Raw genomic sequence first — 19,531 nt, 5'->3', positions numbered from 1 at the left:
CAGGAGATCCAACAACCCCGGGCTTCAAGGAACTCTGTGGGCACCAGGGAAGGCCTCCCTGCACCAAGGGAGGTTACGGACCTTGCCGCCAAGAACAGAATCTCCTCTTCCTCGGTTATATCAACGAAAATACCTTTTACAACTGCACTGTCCCATACACGCGCCATTCATCTCCCGTGGCTACTGAAATTTAAATGAACGTTAAATAAATTAGAAATTAAGCTCCCCCATTGGACTAGCCACATCTCCAATGGCCAGCAGCCACTGGTGGCTGGCAGCTACCATACTGGATGGCACAGATACAGAACATTCTCATGGTGATGGCGAGTTCTACTGGATCGCGCTGCTCGAGGTGTATTAACGAGCCCACCACCTTTCCTGGGTCACTCATCTGTCCCGCAGTCGGTCTCGTCGTGGCCCACTACTCAATGCCTGCTGTTACTCTACAAACACGCTGACAGTCGACACCGATATGCAGAGTGTGACAAGGGACGTGCACTGCACAAGACGTGTTTGTGCTGTACAACGTTCTACGGTTTGGGATGATTTCGTGTTTGTACGTTCAGAATTTAGACCTGTGTCTCTTCTAAGGATATCTGCCAGCACGTCAAGGATGGCAAACAAAACAGAATCCAAACTCTGTTCCTGACTCTGCTAATTTTCAGAGAGGAAGCTGCTCAATAGCCAAGACGCAGTGCTGGCGGTGCCCCTGCCAGGTCTCCCCGGGATCAACGAGTTTGGTGTGACTTCAGTTCCACTGACTTAGGAATCCTGCTGACTGGCAGCCCCCAGGAGTCACACACGCTGGCATGTGGGCCCCACTCCCCAGACTGTCTCCCAGCTCTGACGCCTCCCTGGTGACCCGACTTGCCTTCATGTTAACCCGAAAACCCTCTTGCGGCTCAACACATCTCCCCACTCGGGACAAACTCTCTCTGCCTTAGAAAAGCTGGCACCAATAGTGCCATCCACACAGCAAACCCGCAGAGAGAACCCATTCCGGGGGAGAGGTATGGGGGCCATGAGACCCAGGGGCGCAGCGTGTGTCCCCACGGAGCTGATGGAAGCCAGGCTGTTCAATTCACTTCGCTGTCAATTCCAAGGTGCCGCTCCTGCTCATTCACATGTAATCCTGTCTAGAAACAATTCACACTTTTGGAGTGGAAGGAGCCTAGGGGGTAATTAACAAACCCCGGGAACAATCTTTTTAAAAGGCGTTAAAAGCAACACAGATTGAGGTCACCACCAATGAAACAGAATCACTCCTGCCTCTGTCATTTTAGCATATACCTGGCCGACGCCAAGAGGGGTCTGCAGAGCACAGGTGGTGGGCTTTCTGGGAGATTCCTTGGGCTGTGTTAATTACAAGTCAGATGCAGCGCGTTCATCGACTGCAGAGCTTTCTGAGCAGGGCGGGCTTTGAAGTGGGGCTGAGGTGACCAGAGTGGGGGGCAGAGCTCCTCAGGGCTGCCCAGGGGGTTGGGGGTGGGGTGGGGTGGGCTGCGCCTCCCGTACCGTTGACCAGGCCGAGCTGGAAGACCGCGTTCACCAGCACGCCTCCTTTCCGGAAGTGGTCACTCATGTGCTCCAGCCAGTTGGCATCCAGACCACTGACCGTCTGGCCGTTCCTGGAGACCCGGAGAGGAATGGTGACGGGATAGTACTGCCGGCACTGCTGGCCACTCTTCGGTTTGTTGAAAAGGGCGAAGATCTCCATTCCTGTCAGGGATTTGTAAAGAGTGGGGTAGGGAGAGAAGAGATCAAATGGTGAGAAGCTGCCTCATCGGGCCCCACAGAACCTCTCAGGAGCCTCGGGAAATGATACCAAAGGCAAAATATTTATTAAGTTGCACTGTTGCCTAAAAATAAAACCCGATTCCAAGCAGTAAGGTGCCCTGAAAGTGACAGGGACTTCAAGTGTGGAGTCCTAAGAGGATTCAGGTTTGAATCTGGCATATAACCAACAGCTCTCAGCCGGGATTAATTTGCAAGGTTGGGTGTCTGCGAGAAGGACATCGTAGATATTTCTAGAAATCCACACCAATGTGTGTTGTGGAAGAAAAAGTGGGCATATTTTGGTGTTAAAGAAAAAACAAATGCACAAAGTCACACAGACACAAAAACACAGCTGTGATTCCAGGAACCGTGCACACCCCTGAACTCACTATTTATAAATTGCAGTGGTGTTTCCTGGGGCCAAACCCATAATACTTAATCAAGTACATCAAAAATACATCATTGATATGTAAAAATAAATACGTTCCAGTAAACGAGGGTTCCTGCCCGGAGCGGTGGGTCGCTCCGACAGCCAAGCAGGCACTGGGAGTCAGGCCCTGCTTCCCGCTCCTTCATTTATAGCTCGGTTCTTCAAAAATCAATACTCACTCTCGCCCAGCAGCGGTCCTATGCCTGCCTGCCTGCTCTATGTGCTGCTGGTCGTGAGTGGCCAGCATCAGCCTCCAGAAGCAAATACCTGGAATTTCCATCTAAGTCTGAAGGTCTATTTTTGTGTTTCTCATTTAGTCAAGTCATCAGAGTTCTCCCAGCTTAAAGAGCTTTGCTTATGCTTACACAGGCTACTCAGGAATATGCTTGGGTTTCCAAAAATATGTTTGGGTAAGAAGAAAATCCCCACCCTTTTTCCAAAGAAGTATCTGAAAGGTCATGAACAATGGTTGACCTTAGCAAGAAGGACAAAGGACAAGCACGCTCCCCGCAGGAGACACCTCGCCTAGATCCGCATGCTAAGACACCTCTGTTTCAGTGTTTCACAACTTTTGCAGTATCCGAATGCGTTACTTTTTTTCAATGGACACACTTCCCTTTATCTACATAAGGGCACTAAAAAGGAAACTCTAGCTTCACCACTGTAAGGAAAGCCACTACCTGTCTGCCACAAACAGGAGGGGAGGAGGCAAATTCACACAAACACGTGCACCCGTGCATCTCAAATTATCCCACACGGTGACTGTATTCTGGGACAAAGGAAGTCTTTTCACAGCCCCATTTGAGCAAGCACCAGCAGAGATCTCCGGGGAGCACTGCTGGGCCACAGGCTCTGCCGTCAGCAGCCGTGGGGATGGGGGGGGGGGGGAAGGAGGCATTTCTCGCCATCCACTGCATAGAACCAGTTAGGAAGGAGGGGTCCCCATCTTCACTGACGGCCACCTGGATTCTCAACAACCAACGCTGGCCCGTTCATCCTCCCCACCCCAAACTACCTTTCTTGGTCCATTTACCTGACTCAGGAAGCCACTGAAAATCCCAGCCAGTAAGTGCTTTCACATGGGCAATCAGGGCTAGGTATACGGAGTGAGCCATCCCTAGACCTTCGCGACTTTCACATACACATTTGGGGAATGGGGTCATGTAGGGAAAGGCTTGTAACAGATGGGAACGGAGCAATGGATCAGAGCTGAGGGACGGGTCAGGAAGTGATGGGGGCATGTTCCAGTCCAAGGTGTCAGGGGCTCAAATAAGAGCTGCAGCTGCTAAAGGCCAGAGGCTAAGCCACCAGTGAGTCCTTGACTTCATCTGGATTTCTTCAAAAGCAGACCCTGTATGCTTCTGGGTGCAAGTAGTTCGCTGGGGAAGTGATCCCAGGAGACAGAGCGAGGGAGCTGGGAGGAGAAACAGGGCAGAGATGAACGCCAAGGCAGGCTGCGCTGATGAGCAGGTTCCTTCCAGGGCAGCTGGGCACCCGAGACACTGTGCACACACACCCCAGGTCACCCTAAGAGGGTTAAAGGAAGCTGGCATCTGTCCTCAAGGGCTGAGGGCCACTCTGGAGGCATTAATTCCCTGGGGCATCTGCCCCATTCCAGAGACATCTGCAGGCAGAGATTAAGAAAGCTGTCCTCTTAGTCGGGAGGGCACAGCTCAGTGGTAGAGCACATGCTTAGCATGCACGAGGCCCTGGGTTCACTCCCCGGTACCTCCATTAAATAAATAAACAAACAAATAATCAATCAATCAATCAATCAAACAAGCCAATCTAATTACCACTCCCCACCCCAAAAAAGCTGTCCTCAGGTGATCTCAAGGTGGGCCACAGCACTGGTCACCATAGTCTGCCACAGTCAAGCACAAACACATGATGAGTGGGGAACTGAGAAGTGGCCGAAGTCCAAGACTACATGACAACACTTGGTCACACAGAAGCACCCCCCCAGCTACAGGGCCAGGGGGAACCACAACTTTCCCACAAGCATAATGAGACAGAAAGAGGGAACGTGGGGAGGAGGAGAGTGCCGGGGCGGGGCAGGGAATTCGGAGCCTCAACGCAGAGGAGGTGGATGGCGGGGTACTGACAGAGGCCCCCAGTTTTCCCGTCTGGATCCTCCCAGGGGAGAAGGACCGAAGCCAAGGACAGAAATAAACTTCTCAGGAAGGAAAAGGAAAGGCTGTTAGAATCCAAAGCCACCAAAGCCTGAGCAGCAATGAAACATTGGAAGAAACCTGATTTCAGATGCAGAACCCTTCTGGAAACTCCTCTGCCCTGCGGGCTCCTTGGCCACGGTCCTCTCTACTCACATGGAAACCAGCCAAGAGAAACTGTCCCCAAATGATGCCTTTTGATGTCTTAATATTCTTTTAATTTTTTTTAATGGAGGTGCTGGGGATTGAACCCAGGACCTTGTGCATGCTAAGCACATGCTCTACCACTGAGCTACACCCTCCCCCACCAGAAGTCTGATCCTCCAACACACGTCCTCACATGAGCAGACACCAGGGATTCCAAAAAGAAGTCCAAGTTTGTTTACCTTTTCTCAGTTGCTCTGGGACTCTGTCCTGACCCCAGCTAGAAGATTTTTCCAGACATGGGACAGAATGTCCCAAAGGAGGGGACGCATTGTTCTGAGAATGCTCTGAGAAGGGCTGAAAAGCTGCCCAGGCCAGCACCCAGGGAGCTCCGAGACAGTCCTGTCTTGTAGTTCTGCTTCTGTCTGGTGTCTCGCTCTTCGCCCCTGACTCGGGGGTAGGGGGAGCTTGTCTTGATCCCTTGTGTTTAGAAAAGGTGTGCGTTCAGAAAACATGGCAGGTGCCACACAGATGTTTGATGGATGGACCTCAGCCAGACAAGGGCGAGAAGTTAGGGAGGAGGGGGCGGGGCTGGGGCCAGCCAGGCGCTGCCGGCCTGACAGCCTGTTCCGTTCAGGCCTTGCTGGTAAATTCCTCAGATCAAGGAGGAAGCAGGCAGATGTCCAGTTCTAAGGCTGGTACCAGGCAGGAGGGACTCAGGCACGGGACAGAAGTCTGCAGGCTTCCAGAGAGCCTACCACTTGCAGGAAGGAGGTGGGCTGCTTGGGGCCTGGCATCCCAGGAGACTCCCACGCTGCAGGAAAGAAAGTGCTCAGAGTCTGGCCAGAAGCATGGGGCTCCGAGGGTGGAGGAGAAGGCAGCTGGCGAGTTAGCTGGGTTGGCAGGAACAAGCGGGTGTCAGAGTTGGCCTGGGGGCTCAGGTCTGCTGAGGTGGGCAGGGGAGTGAAGACGAAAGGTGTGCACTGGGAAGGCAGGGCTGTGGGCGCCGTCGGGGGACAAGAGGGCAGATTTCTGAATCTGGGAGGAGGCTGCTTCAGGCTTGGGTGCTAACAGTGTGGCATCTCTGTGCTTGGGGGTGGCCTGCTTGCCTGGCAAAGCATGGAACCCACTGCACGCATAGCCATCCACAGAGTCCCCTGGTCAGGATGTCAGCGGCCCCAGGCACATGGATGCATTGTCAAGGGCCTCCACAGCTACCATTTCATGTGACCCTCCAGCCCCCACTGCATCCCTTCTGTGCCCAAAAGCCTTGAGTGGATCCCCGGGAATCACAAGCTGGTAAGAGGCAAAGAGTCTTTCAAACCCCCAACCCTGGGCTGCCTCCCAACTCTAACAAGAGGCTAATCTCATCGGCACACAGAAAGCGGGCGCCGACGACCGTGGGTGGGAGTTCAACAGCTGTTTGTTAATGGACGGAGTAAAAAGCCAGAGAGATGGTGGCAGGTGGCAGATGGGGGGGTGGGGGAGGGGACAGAACCACAGGGTGGAAATATTCCAGGGGCCCCAGGAAGAGTGGACAGGCCCAGCGAGGGACGGGGCACGCCATCAGAAAAGGCAGGCTCGGGAGGCATCCCCCAGCATGAGTGCCTGCCCAGGGGACCTACTGGAGAGAACCCCTCCCAAGGAGGACACTGAGGTCCCTGGCTCGGGTTTCTGGCTGCACCTCCAGGCAACTGGAGTGAGGAGGCGCAGGTGGGAAGGCAGAGCTCAGAAGGCTTTGATTGTTATTTCGGTGACCGTGAGAACAGGTCTAATCTGCGCTAACCTGCGTGGCCTCCTTGCTCCTCCGACTGCAGCTGCAGCAGAAGACAAGCTGGGGACGTGGGAGGCAGGAGAGAAACACCAGGGGACGGCCAGCGACACCTCCCTAACCTTTCTGAGCGCCGGCCTCCCCCCTGGCCTGTTTATGGTGAATGACGGAAGCTTCTCCCCATCGCAGAAGACTGTGGGGAACCCAGCAGGGGGGCTGTATTCTGGGTCTCCCCCGGAACCAGGGGGGCAAGTGTGAGGTCTGAGAAGGGAGCATCTTGGAGCAGGGCCATCCCACCCCAGCTCAGGTGATGTGTGTACAGCGCAACATCAAACCAAGGCCATTCCCCAGGATGCAGAGATAAAAGTCTGTGAGGGAGAAGAAACTCCCACGGGGAGCAGAACTCCGGGGCCAGAGCAGTTCTTGAGGCCCGCGGGGGGCGGGGGATGGAGGGGCACCCTGTTTCCCATTGGGGGATGGGGACTGAGCTGCGGCAGTCCTGTCTGAGCAGTGGCGCCCGGCTCCCCCAGGCTCCTACAGAGGAAAGAAATGAAAGAGGGAGGCGGAGGGGAGGAGGCAGACTCCCTCTGGGTTTTTTTAATTGCCTTGCTGTGATTGCCTATTTAAGCCCACCTGGCAGAACGAGGAGTAAAAGCACCTCGCCCTCCTTAGGGGGCCCGGAGAGAAAGAGAGCTGAACGTGGCAAGGAGCGGGGAGGGGCGGCCGGTGGGGGCGGGGAGGGGGCAGTGCGTGGACTTCCCGGGGAGGCCAAGGCAGGGCTCCCCCGGAAAAACAAGGGGCGAAGCAGGGGTCAGGTGGGGGCCATGACCCACGAGGACAGGGCCGCGGACATCCAGCCTTCAAGGAAGCTGAGTGCTCCAACTACGAGATACAGTCTAACTCTATGAGCGCGTGCAAGGTGACTTTCTCGTGCACCTGCCTCTCCATGACTCCTGCCCCGACCCCGACCCTCCCACAACCCTGGATGGGAGAGCCGGGCTCCAAGGAGGCCCGTCCTGCTTCTCAGGATTCAGCCCAACGGCAGTGTGAGACGGAGGCTCTGAAATAAGACCGGGACGCTCCTTGGGAGGCGCCCACAGGGTCCCAGTGTGCTCTCAGCTACTCTACGGGAGCCGAGTCCACCCCTCACCGTGTGAAGAGTCCCGCACGGCCATCCACGTCACACATACTTAAGAAGGATCAAGGCCTCGATGAAGCGGACCTAAGTCTCTCCCAGAACTGAGGCTGCTCCGATCTCCCCGCCAGGGTCAACCTGCCAACCAGCCCCAGAACTAACCGCCCCACAGCTTTCTTTTCAGGAAGAACTGACATCACAAGAGAAACTACTTCGCCCTCTTTTCTGTTCCCCAGGCATCAATGGTCCCTCGGCATTTATAAGAGGCTGACTTCAAGAATTAGTCAATAAATCATAACATTAACCAGGGAGATGACCCAGAAAGGCCTACGGAGAAAGGGGCCTCCTGCGATGATACAAGAGCTCACCCGCATCACAGGCAGGAGGCAGGGACCACCGTGCAAAACGCTTCCCGGCACGGGGCCTGGTTCAGGGCAAGCAGGAATAACCGCTGGCAGAGGGGGAGGGTGACAGTTCAGTGGTGGGGCGCGTGCTTAGCGTGCACAAGGTCCTGGGTTCAACGCCCAGTGCCTCCATTAAAAAAAATTTTTTTAAATAAAAGAAAAAATAAACATCAGCTAGCATCCTCGTTGTGTTGACTTCTCATCCCCAACCTGCAGCACAGGCTCCAATGGCCAGCGCGACCATGTGATTAAGAGGGTCCACCTGTTGGTGGCGGCTCCTTGGCTGTGTCCCCTCCACAGTGCTCATCCGCCAGCTATATCAACTCCCTGAAATCTGGTGGTTTACAGCTGAGTGAGCTGCACCACCAGCTTCCTGCACAGCTTGTCCTCAGCTGACTGTCTTGGTTTCCTTCCTGAGGCAGATAATCAAAACAAGCGGCCCTGAAGCGGAGAGTACTTTCTGCACCGGTGGCCAGCGTGTTGAGACTTCCTGTGTTAGAGCAGGGTAATTCTGGGGCAGCGCAAGGACAGGGGGTAAAACACCTCTCCGCCTAGAATCCACTTCACACGTGACACTTTGGAGCGGCTGCAGGTCAGTGTCACGTGGTCCTGCTCCCCGGAAGTCACAGCTTCAGGAAGGCAACAGTCAGGAGGTCCGGGACACTGCTTGACAGTTTATCCTGTCTGATGGACTGCCGTCTCTAGATAATTCCACTCCTTTTTCCTAAGATGCCAGGGGGATTCCTGAAAAGCTAGCAGCCTCTGTAAGTGGGTCAGAGTCCTCACGAGGACATACTTACTTCCTGAGAGTGGTTCTCCGTGCGCTTCTGACGGGTCACCATCCGGTCCATCTGGGGTCTCGCTCACCCCGCGCAGTGGAGATTCCGCGCCGTCACCCTCTCCTGAAGCTGAGCGGGGCTGCTGGGCGGCGGGTGTCTCCTCTCCCGGGCCCTGGCCAGGCTCTGGGCTCCCGTCCGCAGCCCCCAGGCTCTCCTCATCCCCACACCTGCCAGGCTCCTTTGTCGCATCCTTGGCGTCCGTCTGGGGGCCGCTGCCTGCTGAGGTCCCCGGGCCGCGGTGCTGAGGTATGACCCCCACGAATTTCAGGCCCCGACTCGCAGCCTCCTGGACCTGTGGGGCAAACAGAATGGAAGGACAGGGTGAAGGGGACGTCCTAACAAAGGCGGGAGGCCTGCCACACCTGAAACGCCTCAAGGCAGCACCCACACCCCAGCCCCGGCCCCACTGGGAACAGACAGCGTAGGGCTGGCTTTTCTGAAACTACGGAAAAATAAAACCTTTGGCTGTGAAGGGCTGGGATGACCTCCCTTTGAAACACTGCATTAGTCCCGATGAGTAATTTTTTTTCTAAGAGGCTACAAAAAGGTTCTAAAAGGATGAGCTGGAACAAAGAGGCTGAAAGAGGAAGTTCATTTTGGTAAGGGTTTATTTTTTCTTTTTTTCTGATGAATCACCTACTTCCTGCTAATCAGGCTACCATCTAACACAACAGGTCTATATAACCAGATACTAACCACCAGGGGACATTTTATGACCCAAAGAGCTTCCTCTTTTAAACAATAGTTTTGGCAGAGAAGGGCAGGGGTGGGGAGGATCACCCCTGCGCAAAAGCTGGCGGGAATATCCCAGCGAGAGGGGACATCCAATGACAGTAGTCTACAGGGAAGCCGAAGGCGTCCAGAAACCACGCCCAGCCCATTGGCATCGCTCGGCCACATTCCCTGTACCCCGTCCAGGTAACAGGTGGCCCCTGCTCACGCGAGCCTCCAGATGGGGGCCAAACGGCCACACGGAGTACTGTGCCACGTTAACTCTCCCCTCCCTAAAAAACACCCCAGGCAACTGGCTAACAGTCACAAGTGAGAGAAAAATGGAAGGTAACAGCCAAATAAAATCAAGCAAGAGCCGGCCAAAACTAGGAGATAGGTTTCAGGGGACTTTCTGGGCAAGGATGCTCAAGTCCCTTTACCAATAATAATCAGGAGGTGGCGGCCTCAGAGCTGTGTGAGTGTTAGTCACCAACCCCCAAGTGGATGACCTCAGAAAATCCTAAGGCTTCCGCAGTGATGGGCCCCTGGCATTGAGAATTAGTACAAAATTCTAGCACAGAGCTACTCTCTAAAGGAGAAGCCAGCCTTGGCAGCCCTCCCCGGATAGTCCACCCTAACTTAAGGCAGAAGGTCATTTCAGTTCAACACGGGCCATTCTAGAAAATGACCTGGAGCAGTTAAGAATATACAGCCCAGCCTTTCTATAAAGTCTAGCCTGTGCCAGACATAATGATAACAATAGTAGTAACTACCATCTGCTGCAGACCTACTATGCACCGAGCCCTGCACTGTGCATTTTATAGAAACTGTTTTGCTAAATCCTTTAATGACCCTGCATGGTATCAGTATCTTCATCTCAGATGAGGACACTGAGACCCAGAGACATTAAAGTCATAAAGCAAGCTGTGGGCAGCCAGGGTTCAAAGCCAGGCCTGCCTCGGGTCCAAGCTCATTCTCTCTTAAGTTCAAGACCAAGTGGACACTTGTCCAAGCATCAAGCACATACATGTTCTTGGGTATGTCTGTGCCCATATGCATGCCCATGGCTGGCTCAATTCACATTTCAGAAGTTAAAAAGAAAAACTTAAAGTCATCCTTTTCATCCTCAAAATTCATTTTTTACCCACGAATCTGTGATATCTACCTAATGTTAGAAATTGCTTTGGAAAGCTTCTAAAAAGAAGACATAGGTATCAAAAGTTTTAAAAGAAAAGAGTGGGGAGATAATTACCCCAAAGAGCCTTAGGTTAAGGGACAGCTGACAAGGTACAGCTCCGAGCTCCCTGGCAGCACAAAGGAAAAGAGAAATGCGATGGATTTCACAGTCCTCCCACGAAACGAGGAAAGACTCCTGGTCAATATGATAGAAGCATAATATGCCAGTAAGAAACAGAGAAAGTGCTGTATGACGCTGGCTGAGATACACAGCAAATTTTCTTCCTTAGTCTTACAGAAAATGAAGAGACATTTTTCTTACCCTGTTTTATATTCTTAACTCTTGATAGAAGGTGGAGACATTTTGATAAGGCACAGATCTTTGTTTTTCAGAATTTCCAAGTCTCATTTTAAACAAACATCCCTCCCCTTCAATTCTATTTTCCAGTTTTTAAAAATTTTACTTATTAAACTCTAGGTGGTTTACAATATTGTGTTAGTGTCAGGTGTACAGCTTCCGATTCTTTTCCATGACAGGTTATTACAAGATAGCAAATATAGTTCCCTGTGCTGTACAGTAATTCCTTGTTGTTTATTTTATGTTTAGTGGTGTGTGTATATTAATCCCATACACCTGATTTATTCCTCCCCCTACCCTTTCCCCTTTGAAAACATAAACTTGTTTTCTATGCCTATGAGTCTATTTTGTAAATAAGTTCACTTGTATCTTTTTTTTAAGAGTCCACATATAAGTGGTATCATGTGATATTTGTCTTTTCCTAACTTACTTCACTTAACTTAGTATGATAATCTCTAGGTCCATCCATGTTGCTGCAAATGGTATCAATTCATTTTTTATGGCTGAGTAGTATTCCATTGTAGAAATATACCACAGCTTCTTTATCCAGTCCTCTGATGGTGGACATTTAGGTGGCTTGCATGGCTTGGTTACTGTAAATAGTGCTGCTGTGAATGTCAGAGTAGAGCACAGACCTTTGAAGGCCCTGCTCTGCGGAGCTACGATGAAATAATCCAGGTAATCTGACAGACGTGGACAACCACAACAGACGGCGGCATTCCAGACTGTGTCAGAGCCTGGGCCCTGGACCACCTGAGTGGCCCCTCCCCAAGTTCCCACTGCAGCGGCGAGATGGCTTTTTTCTAGTCTTAACTGTTTGTGAAACGATGCTGCTGGCATATGGTTCTTCACAAGGGTTTGGGAGGACCGGCTTTTCCTGTCGTTTTGAACACGTTATGTGCATTTTCAACGCCCTGAACTAGCAGGTAAAATAAATTAAAACTAAACTTCCACGAACTTTTACCTTTGAGAAAATAATACGGATCACTTCCAGATGGAGCTCGTCCAGGCAGGACACTCAGCTCTTTCCCCACAAACGGCACCTGCTATTATAGCTCTCAAGAGGCCCCCCCACCCCAGTGTGGCTTTGTCCCTCATGAACCTCCAGTCTGAGAGTCTCCATCTGCTGCTACACCAGAGAAGCACGTAGGCTGAGGCCCAGCCCTGCTACCAGCGTCTCCCTGCAGAGGAAGCCCCGAGGGATGCTGAAGAATTTCTGCCAGTCGGCACCACTGAGGGCTCAACCACAGGTCGGTCTCAATTTGAGTCACGGCGTTTGGATGCAGAAAGGCGGCATTTGAAGCCCCAGATGTCTGACTCGCTGGCTTAGGGAACTGGGGTATGGGACCTGAGCTTTCTGGCCTCAGTTTTCTCATCTATTAAATGGGGGGAAATCACACCTCCCCTGCAGCTGCTCTGGAGACGAGACGTTACACATGGCGAGGGTGTCGTGGGACAGGCACAGAGAAGCAACCGTGGCCATCATTACTGCTCCACCTGCCTCCTCATCGGTCCTGGACTTCAGTGACTCTGCAGAGACTGCTGGGGCTCATCCAAAGTGAAGAGTCGAGGACCCTGCACTGGGGGTAGCACCCCAGAACCCCCCCTCCTCACGGGGGCCTGAAGAATCAGAGAGGCTTTGACATAAACCAGACCTGTGTCCTCCCACAACAAACTGGACGACCACATTCCTTTGCCCTGCTAGACTACAAACTTATCCTCTATGTCAGGGTTTCTCAACACGGGTGCTCATATCAGCAGCCTCAGCCTGGGGACTTGCTAGAAATGCAAATTCTCAAGCCCCTCTGAATGGGAAACTGAATCGGGAACTCTGGGGGCAGAGCCCAGCGATCTGTGTTTGAGCAAGCCCTCCAGGTAACTCGAGTGTACTGTAAAGTTTGGGAATCACGGCTCTAGAAGATGCTTTCCACGAGGGCAGGGGTTCTGTGCATTGCTGGGTCCCCAGTGCTAGAATGACGTCCCACATAAAGCATGTGCTCAGTAAAGATCTGTGGAACGAATGACTGAATGAATGCATAAAATAATGAGAGGGTACACATGTCCCCTCTCCCAGAAAGAGTTCCTAGCAGGTAAGGATGGAGATCAATTCATTTTTCAACTGTAGAATTCAACAAACATTTATTAAGTCCCTACACTGGCCCAGACCAACATCACACCTAGGTGCTGGGGATACGAAATAGGAGTCCTAACTCTCAAAAGAGTCAGCCGATTACTGTAAATAGACTTAAAATCATTACACTAACATGGCACAATAATGCTTATATTATCATGTTATACAAAAAAAAAATCAAGATTCCAAACTTTTTACACACAGTATTATGACACCGAGACAGTATTTCCATGAGCATGTAATTTTTCAAAATGTATCTAATAAGCATGTCTCTTGCTTTTATAACGGAAAAAAGTTAATATTCCTGCAATGTCTCATGAAGGGTGATAAACGCAGTAACAGATAGAAAGGTATAGAAATGATGGTGATGGAAGCGATTATTTCCACCTGAAGGGGACGCTGAGGAAAGTTCCTCATGGAAGATGTGGGAGGTGACAAACGAGATGGTGTCTTACAATCAGAAGAGGCAAGGCGTGGCAGCACTGGGGTACACATGCCTCACCTATAACTTCCAAATTCAAATCCCCCCCGCTCCCCAAAACACAACACTAAATAAAACCTATGCGGGGACTAAATCTGCAGGAGGCTTTGAAGGATGAAGAGGAGTTCACCAGGAGGGTGAAAGAAAAGAGACGGAACAGTCATCATGGGCAAAGGCTTGGGGGTGTGGAAGAGCCTGAGTATTGAAGAAATTTCTAGAAACATTTCTGGAACTTGACATGGGAAGCCAGGAGTGCCCAGAAATGAGGCTGGGCTGTTTACTTTTCTTGGGGGGGATTCCTGGAAGTGGAATGAGTGGGTCAAGGGCTATTAGCTTTCAAAGGCTTGGGAACAGGCTGCCACACTGTTTACCAGAAAGGGGGAGGAGTCTTTTTTTAACCAGAAGACCTGCATTTAGATTTCATAAAGATCAATATTTGGTTGGACTCTTGGGGCCTTGGGACTTCTGGTTTTCTGCCTCGTCCTGGCAGGGAACTTTCTTTTCTCTTTTTCGTAACGTCCCTTGACTATGTTTGTCAAACTGAACTTTGTTTGTTTCCTCTTCAAGCATTGATTCATTCGCTGATTCACAACCTTCCTTAAGCAAGCCTCACGCTCATGATAAAGGCGGGCCCTGGACAGTGCTCATCAGGGCTCACTGCTGGCCACCGGCTCTCCTCACCCTACACTCCCCTTGGTAACCTCTACTCACCTGGATTTAGCCACCAGTCAGATGTTAATTATTCCCAAGCTTAGATTCCCTAGCCCTGACTTCCCTCTGGGGTTCAGACCTGCATGGCCAGTGATTACAGCTGATGTGTCTATGGTGGACCCTCTCCCTTCAGCCGGAGCCACGGAGTCTCCCCGAGCTCTCCGCTTGCTGTAACCCTGTGTCTCCACTCTCCACATCAGGCCAAATTGACCTCTCTCCCATTCCAGATGCCTAAGATCACTTGACTTTCAGGGCTCATCGTCTGCTGCTGGACACCACCCTTCCTTCAAGCTACACCAGGTCCTCAGGAGCACAGAATCAAATCCACATGGAAGATCACATCCTGAATGCCCAGGCCACCTTGGTTAAGGCACTGCCCACAGACTGTCACTCACATGCCCACAGCATTGCTCTCACAACTGCAGTTAGATCACAGCAAAGCCCTGATCTGACTCTGCACATCTTAATGAAAACTGGCGCTCCTTCAAGACACCACAGTTCCATAGCATACAATCCAACCTGTGCCCCGACGCCCAGTCGGATACTAGATTAAACTGAAATACCCCCTCATCCATGTCTTTTTCATTTATGCTGCATTTAAGAACCACCCCACTCCCAACACTTAAAAGAGTAGTAACTGCTGGTTTGGGCACCAAAAATTAAATAAGATCATTTTCGACTGACCCCAGACTTCACTTGACTGCTCTTATAATGAGTGAGAACAAATCGGACAGTTAACTATGTTTTCCCAACCTCCAACCAGGGATCATGATGTGAAAAAGATTTCTTTTTTACTTTTTTAAATAGCTGACTTCAATAAAAAAGTCTCAATGGAAAAATGATATCCTCTTTGGTTATGTATTTCAAGAATCATTTTTATTAAAAATAACAACATGACACTGGGATAGTCCCAGAAAATCTAGGACATCCTGTCTGTAACTATCCTTTCAAAATGAATTTCACGCTGCTAATGATGAATGCAAATATGTCCTGTGTCCTGTCTTGTACACGTCTCGGTGTTTCAGAGAAGAAACATCAATTAGGGGAAAACCAGTTAGGGAGAAATGGGACATGGGCTGGACTTGGGAAAAATGAAGGCTATCTGTCATACAGGGAAAGGAGCAGAGAAGGCTCCAGCTGACAGGTGAATAGAAATTGGCGTACCCACGGGCCATATCAGGTGGCCCAGGTGAGGGGTCAGAGACAGTCTAGGGCCACTTTGTCTGAGTCTAATGAAGAAGGTGTCACAGTTAATTTTGTGTCAACCTGGCTAAACTACGGTGACTAGTTGTCAACACCAGTCTAGATACTGCTGTAAAGAGCTGCAAAGGTAGTTTTAGATGTGATTAACATCTACAATCCATTGACTTCATTTTTAAAAAATATTTAGCATTGTATTATTTAATTATTTTATTTTGGTAGGAGGGAGTAATTAGGTTTTATTTATTTTTAGAGGAGGTGCTGGGGACTGAACCCAGGACCTCGTGCACGCGAAGCATGCATTCTACCACCTGAGCGATACCCTCCCCCTACAATTCATTAACTTTAAGCAAAGCAGATTATCCTTTATGATGTAGGTGGGCCTTGCCACCCACTAAAGAGTGAGGTTTTCCAAAGAAGAAGGAATTCTGCTTCCAGACAACAACACAGATAATCTGCCTGAGTTTTCAATCTTCAGACTCAAGATTGCAACAGCAGGGGGAGGGTATAGCTCAGTGGTAGATGCCTAGTATGCATGAGGTCCTGGGTTCAAGCCCCAGTACCTCCATTAAATAAACAGATGAATAAACCTAATTACATCCCCCCGCAAATTAATAAAATAAATAATAATAAAAAAAGATTGCAACCTCTAGCCTCTAACCTGCCAAATGGTCCTGCAGATTTTGGACTGGCCAGCTCCCACAATCACATGAGCCAATTTCTTAAAATAAATCAACCCAAATCCTAATCTCTCGATATGCAGATATACACATACACAGACAGATAGCTGGACAATCGTCTTGGCTGTGGCTCTGGAGAGCTCTCACACAGGAAGAAAGCAGGTAAAGAGAGTAAGGGAAAGACAGCTCAGGGCAGGGGGCAGGCTGACGGAGGTCTCCAAATTTAAACTGGACCGGATGTGAAATGGAGAGATGGCTAAGCGTTCCCAACAGGCAGGGAGAGAAATGTGCCCCAAACATGAGCAAGGCCACTCGGACTCAGCCTCGTGTTGACTCAAGGTCCCAGGGGAGAGGTTGAAGCGTAGCAAGAAGGCTGACAGCTGCCACTGTTGCCCAGGTGGCAGAAATGTCCCCGCCATGTTTTAAGTTGAAGGCATTAAATCTGTAATGGGTAGACTTAATTTCTGTTACGTTATAGGCAGTTTCTAACTTTAGGATGAACTAATTGGAATCCCTATAACTAATGCACTAATTTAATGCTGGGACTCAGACATCTACGGACTTCTTGAAAACACAGAGCTGTGCTATCCAATATGGTAGCCGCCAGCCAAGGGTGACTATTTCCACTAATTCAAATAAAATAAAATGAAAAAGTCAATTCCTCAGTCACACCAGCCACATTTCAAGTGTTCAACAGCTACTGTGGCTGGTGACGCCGGCACCAGACCGCGCAAGCATCACCCCAGGAAGCTCTCCTGGACAGTGCTAGCATAATAAGCCAGATAAAACCGAGCAAAAGAAACAGAGGTTTCGACAACTGGAGAGGCATATAATACAGGGTAAAAGCTAAGACTCACATACACGCATCCCAAATGGACCCTAAACCAAAACCACCGTCAACTCTGACCCTCCCTCACAACTCATGAGCCACCACGACAGCTGCCATTTTAAAGACTTTGGGGAGGACCCACAACATACAAAGGGAATCTACAAACAGAGGCACGTGCTGTGTAGCAAGAACAGGCACCGAAGTGCTCTTCTGTGTGGCACGGTTACACGTGAGTCTTCACGATGAATAATTTATCACACACACACAACCCCGCAACCCTTCTCATCCTCTGCCACCTCGACTCTGGTACAGCTTTCTGAAAAAGGAGGTTCAAAAACAGCACGGGTTTTTAGCTCCAGTCTGAGCTGCCTTTAGTTCTGACGTATTAACACTGAGCTTCAGGAACTGAAAGTGTTACCAAGCACTGCCGGGTGTCTAGCTCCCGAGACCACAAGGAGGGATCACGCAGACTTCCTGGATCATGGTTTTCTCTTTTAATGACTGAGAGCTCTTAGAATCAGCCCTTGACGAGGAATCTGAGGCCTAAAGCTTGGGACCCAGCCCTGCCACTCACTAGTTATGTTACTGGTCAACTCAGTTGATTTATCTGAGTCTCAGATAAATATAAATGGGGATAATGATATCCATTCATTCCTTCCCTAAGTACTTACTCAGTACCTACAATGTGCTGGGCACCAGGTGATGGGGAAGCAAACAGGCCATCCCTGACCTCTTGGATTTAGTACGCATTGGTCTAACTCAAGGGGCAACCCAGAGACCCTCAAGAGTCCACGTGCTCCATCCTTCTCAAACTGCCTACACTCAGCTTGAGGGAACACTGCTTGCCCTGAAGCCTCCGGCAGGGCTGCGGTTGGGGGCAAGAGGTCCTCTTTTATTCTCTCCTGCTATTAGGAGTGGTTTGGTGGGAAACGATGAAAGAACTTGGAAAACTGCAAACTCCCTTAAAAACAAAAGGAAGAGATGGAGTAGAGGGTCGGGGAAGGAGAAGAAAACAACTCCATCCTCTGGTGGCTCTGTTTGGGGCAGGCATTTCTGACAACAGGAGTTTTCTCGGCCGGCCTTATCTGTGTTCATGGTCTCGGTTCTTCTACTTAGATTGTGCCTGTAACTTCACTCTTCACTGAAAATGGAGTTCTTGAGAAATAAGTAGAACCAAGAGTGGGTGTGCTGTGAAGCTCCCGTCCCTCCAAGATCTTCAGCTAGTTTCTAATGCCCACCAGCAGATCCCAACTGGATGTCAGAAGTCTCAATCAAAGACACAGAAGGGAGGTGGACAAGGAAAGGCCTGTCTGTGAAGAACAACCCGATGGTGTCTCAGAGAGCAAGCGGCCAGCGGAAAGGGCCAGAGCAGGACCTCAGGAACACCTGCAACCAGCACCTCCAGCACTGCCAGGAAACTTGCTCCAAGTTTTCTCCTTACTCTATTTTTCAGCCTCTTTCTTCTCATCTAGTACTAGTTTTCTCCATGTGGGAGAAAATATGGCCATTGCCAGTTTCTGAGTCTTTCTGCTCATAGCTTAGCCACCGGAGAAAGAATGTCTAAAACTCCGGGCTACACACAAGTGACAGATCTCAGGGAAGGGCTCTGATTGGCTCAGCTGAGGTCAGGTGTCTGCTTCTGGGCCAATCAGCTCTGGTCAGCGTTAGGGTGGCTTTGCTTTTCCTTGTTCACTTCCCTTTTTCATCCTTGATTTAGATTTTTGACATCAGGTTGGGATCTTCTGGTGGGCTGGTTTTCACGGGGCGTTGGGAACTAGCTGAAGACCTTTGAGGGATGGGAGCTTCACTGCACACCTCCTCTTAGCTCTTACCTCCATCAGGTCTGCTCAAGATCCCTTTTCTCAGCTTTACTGAGGTATACCTGAAGACTGTTTCTGAAGCATCCTTTCTGGAGTCAAGGTCCAGCCCCACCCACTGCCCTTCACCGAGCAGTCTGCCACAGCAGATGCACCGGATCAGGAGGGGCAGGACGGGCTGGGGCAGATAGACGGGATGTCACTTCTGGCAGATCTGCATGGATCCTGCAAATGCCCTGTCTCCCTCAACATCTGCCCATTGGCAGAACTTAGCATGGATGTGCTCAGAGCAGGATCCTGGAGCAAAAGCAAAGACCTTGGCATCATCCAGGCAGGAGCACTGAGGGACAAGAACCAGCAGCAGGACCTGTATCTCCCACCAAGGCTGCAAGGCTGCGCCCCCCCCCCCCCCGCCCCCGGCTTCCACTAACGCCTGTGCACACCCACAAAGGCAATGGAGAAATCAAGTCTCAAAACTTTATGTGAGCAAAGCCTTAAAGGCATTAAACTTTTGTCAGAGACCCATGGGTAAGTCAAAGGATGGGCACCAGATTTCACGGTTGGTTGGTTTCATAGCAGCTGAAAACCACATTGGCAAAAAAAAAAACCTAACCCACAGGTGGAATCTGCACACAGACGTGGTTTGGGGGAAAGCACCCTGCACAAACAAGACTAGCAAAGGCAAAGAGGTAAGATGGTGTCCTAAGTTACGCAGAGAAGGACAAATATTCTACATCCAAAATCCATCAAAACAGTAGCTTCTGCTT

General features: G+C 50.5%; 1 protein-coding gene and 1 non-coding gene across 4 annotated transcripts in view; both read right to left on the bottom strand.

The window, feature by feature from the left end:
- Positions 1-19,531, bottom strand: part of RFTN1 (raftlin, lipid raft linker 1) — a 177,735-nt gene that overhangs the window by 45,654 nt on the left and 112,550 nt on the right. For all 3 annotated transcript variants that reach the window (XM_074371938.1, XM_074371934.1, XM_010966029.3), the window contains exons 5-6: positions 8,632-8,962; positions 1,516-1,719 (exon numbers count right to left, since the gene is read on the bottom strand). In XM_074371938.1, the coding sequence (XP_074228039.1) occupies positions 1,516-1,719; positions 8,632-8,962 (535 nt within the window). The remainder of the gene's footprint in view (positions 1-1,515; positions 1,720-8,631; positions 8,963-19,531) is intronic.
- TRNAA-AGC (transfer RNA alanine (anticodon AGC)) lies at positions 4,608-4,680 on the bottom strand. The gene has a single exon. It is a non-coding gene; the product is annotated as a tRNA-Ala (tRNA).

Source organism: Camelus bactrianus, chromosome 1, assembly GCF_048773025.1.
Source record: "Camelus bactrianus isolate YW-2024 breed Bactrian camel chromosome 1, ASM4877302v1, whole genome shotgun sequence".
NCBI lineage: Eukaryota > Metazoa > Chordata > Mammalia > Artiodactyla > Camelidae > Camelus > Camelus bactrianus.
The sequence above is the reverse complement of the archived record's forward strand: the minus strand, read 5'-3'. Positions and strand labels throughout refer to the sequence as shown.